This window comes from Chinchilla lanigera, unplaced genomic scaffold (genome assembly GCF_000276665.1).
Source record: "Chinchilla lanigera isolate Chin_1 unplaced genomic scaffold, ChiLan1.0 scaffold00068, whole genome shotgun sequence".
Lineage (NCBI taxonomy): Eukaryota > Metazoa > Chordata > Mammalia > Rodentia > Chinchillidae > Chinchilla > Chinchilla lanigera.
The window spans coordinates 10,776,356-10,784,512 of record NW_004955469.1 but is presented as its reverse complement, the minus strand read 5'-3'; the positions used below and the strand labels follow the sequence as shown (position 1 = coordinate 10,784,512).

General features: G+C 43.1%; 1 protein-coding gene across 2 annotated transcripts in view; it reads right to left on the bottom strand.

The window, feature by feature from the left end:
• Positions 1 to 7,181, bottom strand: part of Wdr43 (WD repeat domain 43) — a 58,246-nt gene extending 51,065 nt beyond the window's left edge. For both annotated transcript variants that reach the window (XM_005400538.1, XM_005400539.2), the window contains exon 1: positions 6,923 to 7,181. In XM_005400538.1, the coding sequence (XP_005400595.1) occupies positions 6,923 to 7,147 (225 nt within the window). In that variant the 5' untranslated portion in view covers positions 7,148 to 7,181. The remainder of the gene's footprint in view (positions 1 to 6,922) is intronic.
• Between the last annotated feature and the right edge of the window lie 976 nt (positions 7,182 to 8,157).

Sequence of the window (8,157 nt, the reverse complement as noted above, 5' to 3'; positions counted from 1 at the left end):
AAAAAAAAAAAAAAAAAAAGCAAGCAAAAAAGAATAAAACCAAGAACCACCAAATGAAAAGCTACAAAGTTACCAATGTGTAAACAGCAGAGTAAGCTTCTAAAGCACTTTCCATTTTTTCTTTTAGTTATTTTAGAGGGATGTTACATTTGATGAACTTGACTAGACACTTAGGTAAACAAAACCCAAGAAGATTTAACAAAAGTTTCTTCTTACAGAAAGCAGTAACATTCTACAAATCCTTAGCAAGTTTTCCTTATCCAAATCCTTAGCATGTTTTCCTGTTAATAAACCCAAAAGAGAAGTTACAATTGAAAGCCATAGTATAAATTTTGAACAGTCTCAACAGTAACATTTCACCTGCTTGAGACATTGAAAACTCTGCGTTAGGTGCCCTAGGATCCTCCTTCAATGCTTCTTGATCAAAAAGTACAGTGAATGTTGGTTTTTAAATAACAATAACAGACTGCAGTTAATTCCCCTCAAGATACTCCCCCCACCTTCAGCTCTTCAAACACACTTACCCGCTCCTTCCTGCTACATTGTAAAGCAGTTCTAGAAGTCCTCTTTCATAAGCACCTTTATTTGTACCATTATGACTGCCTTTATGTCCCAAATCCACTCAAAATGTTTTCCTTTCATGGTCATCTTGACTTTGGGGAAGACCCTGAAGTCCCATGGTGCCAACTCCAATGAACAGGGTGGATGAGGATGCACCATATGTTTTTAAGCCTGCCTTTGTGCTGGAGGGCCCTGACAGCAGCATTCACTGTATTTCTCATTACACCTCATACAAACATTAAAAAAAACTTCCAGAACTGCTTTACAAAGAGGCAAGAACAACAAAGTGTGTATGAAACAAGGAGTATTTTGAGGGGGATTAATGGCAATATGTATTTTACTGTAATAAATTTTTTAAAAAAATTTCAACATTCGCCATGTATTTCTATCACACACCATATACAAGTATCTAAAGCTGCTGTCAGCCAGGCCTGCTAGCACACATCTGTAATCCCAGCACTCAGGAGGCTGAGGCAGAAGGATCGCCACAAGCTCAAGGACAGCTTAGGTTACCTACTGACTTCGAGGCCAGCCTAAACAACATAGTGAGACCCTGTGGGGCAGGGGGAGCAAGCTGCCTTTCAAAGATCCCAGAGGGCAAATGTTAGCACTTTGGTGTAAAAGTTATGAACACAAACATTGCGTGAAAGGATAATAAGAAGAATACTAACCTACTATAGTTCAAACATCCCTACTCCAAAAATTTGAAATTCTAGTTCAGATCAGCTTTCCGATTAGGGATGCTCAAACAGGGAAAGTCTACAAAAACATTCTAAAATCTAAGGCTCTTTAAATTTTGAATTCTGAAACACTTCTAGTCCTAAACATTGCAGAAAAAAGATCTTCTGTGTTACCTTTTCAAAAAGCTCTTCTCTGAAAGAATTCAGAAAAGGCTAAGCTTGGTAACACAAACCTGTAATTCCAATACTCTGGGAGACTGAGGCAGGAGAATGACATTCAAACCTAGCCCAGGCAACTCAGCGAGACACTATCTCAAAATAAAAGATTTTTAAAAGGGCTGGAAAGCCAAAGTATGGTGGCACATGCTGGCAAGCCCAGCAATGGAGAGGCTGAGGCAGAAGGATCACTGCAGGCCACCCTGGACTACACAAGTAAGTTCAGGACCAGCCTGGACTACACAGTGAGATGCTGTCTCAACAAATAGTAATTTAAAAATCAATCAATAAAGGGTAGAGAATGTACATCAGTGCAAAGTCCCTGGGTTCAATCCCCAATGCTGTGCCCCCTCCATAAGAGTCCAGAAAATATTTCTATTTTTGAGTTTCCCAATCATCTACATCAAAGTTTCTCACTGTGCAAAAGAAAGGCTGGTCCAAACATGTACCTGCTTTATTTAGTTAGTTAGCTAGTTGATCTTTTGGAGACAGGGTCTCACTTATGCAGTTCGGGCTGGCCTTGAGGTCACTTTGTAGCTCAGGTGGGTCTCAAACTTGCAATGATCCTCCTCCTGAGTGCTGGGATTACAGGCATGCATCACCACGCCCAGCTAGTACCTGCTTTATACATATGTGAATTTGCACTAAAAAGCACCTAATAAATTTAAAAATTAAACATTAACATCACCAAAGTCCTAATCTCCTTACCTGAGGAATCTACTTTGTTATAGATGCAAAACTGGGGGTCGGGGGATTTAGCTCAGCGGTACAGCGCCTGCCTGGCAAGCGCAAGATCGTGAGTTTGATTCCTGGTACCAGAAGAAAAACAAAACAAAACAAAAACTCCAAACTGCCCCCCTCAAAAAAAAGATGCAAAACTGGTTGAAGGAAATGTCCACAGGATTTATGTGCAACTTCTGAGGCTCACTGGCCTAAACCTAAATAGGCCAATTAATTTCATTTCAACTACTGACTTGTGTGTTGTTCAGGGTTGGACGTGTTTTTAAAAGTAACTCCCCATTCAGCAGAATGAGCATGTACAGACGTGTATTTTAGTGAAATCTAATATTTAACTACTCTTTCATACTAAAAATCTCTAAAATCAAGAGGTCAGTGCTAAGAATTCTAATCTACCCTTTGATCACTCCCTAAACACAAATATATTTTCTCATTTTGCTTTTCCCTTTACCTGGAGGGGGCTTTTCCTACGTACTTCTATTTTCCTTGATTGAGAATCCTACCAATGCTTCAATGTTCACCCTAAACACCCTCTCCTCTCCTACACAGAAATCTCTTCATTCACTTAAGACCTAAGTCAGGCACAGTGAATCTGAACTACTTTTTCTTTACATCTTAGTCATATTCAGTTGCTTCTCTAAAGTGCCAATGCCACATGCCAATTGATTATACACATAAATATGTACCTGTAATGAGAGAGCTTGGCGGAGAATTCAGTTCATGTATTTGTTACTGTAAAATCTAAGTGAAGGCACCAGGAATGAAGATTAAAAGGATGTGCTGTCTTAGACTAAGGAGTCTTTTCCAACCTGAAGGGCAGACTGACCTAAGCAATAAATACCAAAAACCTATCTGAAGAAAACTTACCAGGCAGGAATCAGAACAGAAGGGAGTAGTATAAGTAAGGCGAAGACAGAAGGGAGAAAAAGCACAGCTAGGTCAGGAGAAGTTTGAATTTGATCAGCAATTAAACAATAACTTTTGAGACAGGGTCTCACTATGTAGTTCAGACTGGCCTTGAGTTTACTACCTAGTCTTGTTGGCCTCAAATTCATAGGCATGTGCCACCATGCCCAGCAAGCAATAACTTTTTTGACCAAAAATACCAGTGTGTAAGTTTTTATATATGGAACTATTTCATTCATAAAAAACATTTTCACATATGAATGAAACAAGTTCCACAGAAAAGAATTATCCTTATCATGAGTAATATTCTAGTATTTTCCACTGTTTCTTTTTTAATGTTGTCACAACCCACTAAATTTCACAATCTACCAGTAGATCAAAACCTACTTCTCTAAGGGCTGGGGATTTAGCTCAGTGGCACAGCGCCTGCCTGGCAAGCACAAGGTTGTGAGTTCGATTCCTGGTACTGAAAGAAAAACAAAAAAAAACCTACTTCTCAAAAATACTTACTTCTAGACACTGAAAACAATGCCCAAGTTTTAAGTGTCACTCTGAAAGTATTCTTATGCATTCCTTAGCCTAGCTTACTGCCACTTAGTCTAGCATATGGTTCAGTGAAAAAACTATATACATAAAATTATAAACAATAATTACATTAAAACAAATTCTAATACATAGAAACTTCTATTTCTGCCAATCAGATCTAATCTGCCACCTTTACCTTCTTTTGAAGTTTAAATACTTGAGATCTCCAAACAGTACAGGAAACACCTGAGTTGTGCTACGCCTCTAAGAGATAGGAATGGGGATATTCACCTCAGGTTGTTCCTAGAAATGCCCTTAATGCCACACTGCTGGCCCTCTCTAATGTCTGAAATGCCATATGCTTCAATCCACAAGTACTAATCTGTCTGGAATCATGTTAACTGTAATCACAGCAAAGCAGCCAACCCTTGATAAGGACTGTTCCTCCAGGGTTGTACAGCCAGAAGGGAAAGAAAGCACAAAAGTCGGAGACACTTAGGAGAGCAATGAAACAGGACCAGTTCCTAGGTGACTCAGACACCTACTGTGTGGCTCTGGCCTGTCATTTAGCATCTGAGACTGTTTACACATATAAACCTGAAAAACTCTAAAACTACTGTGGCACAAAGGCAAAGTATTATAATCGTGTAATCAGGAAAAAAGGTGATCTAATTTTTCTGAACACTTATGAACCACTACATTAACATATTAGCCAAGAAATTCAGCACAAATTTTTCTCTATTGATAACAAGTGTCTCATCACACATTCTATCTGTCCTTGATTGGTAAAATACCAATTACTAAACCAGATGCAATTATTAATTGATTTACATTAGTGAATACAAAATTAAACAAGTCCAGACAGAACACTCATTGATTCATTCAGTACTAACAACCAGTGTTTACTGGGTACTTATCATGTGCCAGGCATTACTAGACCAGACATATATATTGCCTCATTTAATCCTGAGGACCTTAAAAGGTGGGTGATATCGAGCTGGGCATGGTGGCACACACCTCAGCACTCAGGAGGTTGAGGTAGGATTGTTATGAGTTCAACACCAGCCTGAATGTGAGACCCTGTCTCCAAAAAAAGGGAATAATTTTAGGGCATTTCATAGTTAAGTGGCTGAAAGGAATGCACACAGATTAAAAAGAAACTGAAACCTATCAATATTTCACATGGGAAGGCTGACAGAGACATGTTAAGCACATGCTCTATTGCTGCACTACATTCCCAGCACACCACTTTCTTACAGAGACCGACTCTTCATTTTTCAATGACACCTTCCCAAAAGTAAAGACTAGGAGAAAGTTTCATTTCTAGGCACACAATGTGATGGGAAATCAACAGAAAAGCAAAGCAAGTGACAAATTTTAGCCAACCTAACACTATTTGTTGCAGATAGCCAACAACTGAGTCTTAAAGACCTGAGTTCTATCCTTGGTTCCACTTTTGGCTTTTACAAGTTGCTTGTTTTACATACCCCAGAGTACTAACTATACAAATATAAAATACTAGTAACAATAATACTTAACACTCAAAGCACTTATACACCAATAACTATTCTAGATGCTTTCTGTGAAGTATGTGCTGCTATTCATTTTATAAAAGGGAAACTAACGGCACAATTTCATTTTATAAAAGGGAAACTAAATGCACAATTACTGCTAGAAAGCAGAGCACAGACTCAAGCATAGCCTTGCAGTCTGGACAGACTGGGTTAGCCTCCCTAAGCATTGTTCCACATTTCTCTCAGCATTAGTATTACTGTTACTTTACAAGAATGTTAAGCTACATAGAACATAACTTTGAAATGGAAAAATATATGCCGGGTATGGTGGCACATGCCTGTAATCCCGGTACTCAGGAGGATCACTTCTAACGAGAGGCCAGCCTGGGCTACACCGAGTTCAAGGCCTGTCAGAAATACACAGTGAGACCCTGTCTCAAAATCTAAAAAAAAAAATTAATTTTAAAAAATAAAATGAAAAAATAGGCAATGTATAATTCTAATAATGACAATTATGGCCTTTCTTCTTACAATTATGAGTTTTGTGCAAGACTTAATGAGCCCTGATAAATATTATTAGTCAACAGGAGAAACTATGAAAATGTAGGTAAAAATCCTAACAGTATCTACACAACACGAAGTATACAGCAAGTCAGATGTATTCCCACTTTCAACTTAAAAATTTCCTGTGAGTCGAATTAAGATTTTAAAATTTTACACACAGCCGGGCGTTGTGGCGCACACCTGTAATCCCAGCACTTGGGAGGCTGAGGCAGGAGGATCGCTTGAGTTCGAGACCAGCCTGGGCTACAAAGTGAGGACAAGGCCAGCCTGAACTGCATAGCAAGACCCTGTCTCAAAAAGACCAAAAAAAAAAAAAATTTACACACAGTTACAGCAAAATGTCACACACTTTAGAATACCTAATTCTTCCAAATAAAATTTACCTCTATCAGTTTGGTTACTTAATAACCGCAGTAACCACGTGCGTTTGAATTTGAGTAGATACAATCTAGTGACTCAAAAGTGAGTGGCATCTACCTCAAAGTGCAAAGGCTTCCTTAACTCGGCAGTTTCTCATCTAAGGGAAACTCCACCTGCACTTACATCACAAATTCATTAAGTTAGGCTACTACTTCATGTCCATATCCTAACTGCAAAATTCAGAACGGGGGAGGGGGAATGTGAAAGAACAGAACAGAACTTAAAAATGAAATAAAAGATTCACAAGAGTGAGAATGAGAAAGAGCCTGGGAAAGTCAAGAGTTTGTAAGGACTGGGAGTCCCATTACCTGGACGTGGAGAACACATGTTGAGCTGGCACCCCGCGGAGAGAGGTCCCAGAAGCAAGAAAAAACTTACGCTTTCCAACTGACCAAAGCAAACCCAGTACGCTGGGTCAGGCATGAGAAAGCACAGTACAGTAGCACGCTGGGACTCGTCAAAAGCCAGGGCTCGGATGAGCGCACGCCGCCGAGCGAGGCCTGGCAGCAGGAAGCCACCGCCGGGGAGACAGGGGGCTCGGCGATCATGGCGGCCCAGCGGCAATGGGGCGCAGAGCGCATGGAGCCCGCCGGATCACGCCGCGCCCTCTCGCTGCCCGCCGGACAGACCGCACGCGGGGCGGCGGTGCGGGCCCAGCGCGCGCGGCGGCCACGCTCCACACCTAGCCCCGGGCCGCCGAAGGCCACGCGCGGCACTCAGACACGCGCCGCCCATCGCAGATTGCTAAAGCTGGGCCCGGGCGGGCGCCCTCTCCCCCCACCACCCCGCTAGCACTACCTTGGCCTGCAGCCGCGGTGGCGCCCAGGCCAGGCAGGTGCAGGTACCGCTGAGGTGCGCGGAAGGCACGTACTCCTGATGCAGCCGGTTATTGGCTGTCTCCCACACTCGCAGATGACCGTCGGTAGAGGCCAAAGCGAAGTAGGCCTGTCTCTCCGGAGAGAAGGCGCAAGGGACCCCCGCCGGGGCCAGGGGGTCGCAGCTACCGCCGCCACCCGCCGCCATTGCTGCTCTGACTCCGCGGCAGCCACGTGTTCGCCGGTGCGCAGGCGCACACGCGCGGGGCGGGGCCGGGAGGGAGGAAGTGGGGTGGGGGGAACGCCGGGAGTCCAGGGAGTGGTTCGTCACGCCTCGTGCTGGCGTTGGGTGGGGCCACCCTTTGGACGGTGGCCGGGTGGGACCGGTCGCCTTCTTGTGAGGAGGCAGAGGACAAGCGGAAGGGAGTGACAGTAGAAAGCAGAGAAAGGCCCTTTGCTCCTCGCCACTCGCACTCCACCCCGCCCTTAGGGATGGGACACAGGGCCCTCGCCCTGAACTAAATCCCCAGCCCTTAACTTTTTTTATTTTGAGATAAAAAGAGACAGGCTCTTGCTAAATTACCTCTCGAATTTGCCTGAGCCTCCCAGAGTGCTGAGATTACAGGTTTGCGCTACCACGCCCAGCTGCGTCGTTTTCAGAAAGAATTGTTTTATAAAATGGTTAAACGAAGTATTTAAGAGATATGTACTTAACGCCTGATGATAGTAGCAATTGTTGCCATTTTTCCCTGTTAACTTCTAAACTGTAATCATGTACACAAACACGGTAATAATGTATTCAGTCTTGACGGTATGAAAGTGAGGGCAGCAGCTGTCCTCTTTTTTTCAGCGAGAATCATCCCATGCTGCGACATCAAATAGGCACTTTTAAATATCTCCTTAATATCCCACCCAATTAGTGATTCTAATTCAAAAAATGCTGAGTGCAACGTAGAAGCTCTGAGGGATGGCTCAGCAGTAGGATGCTGGCTTAGCACGGAGACGCCCCTGGGGCGTGGGAGGGTAAGGGGAGCCGGGTACTTCAACCCGCACAGTGTCTTGGACAGAAGGAAAGACAAAAAACACCGCCTTCGGAGCTATGGGAGGCCTCTGCAGCTATGAAATGGATAGTAAGGTTTACATTTTTTAAAAAATTACTCGGGCCGGGCGTGGTGGCGCATGCCTGTAATCCCAGCAGTCGGGAGGCTGAGGCAGGAG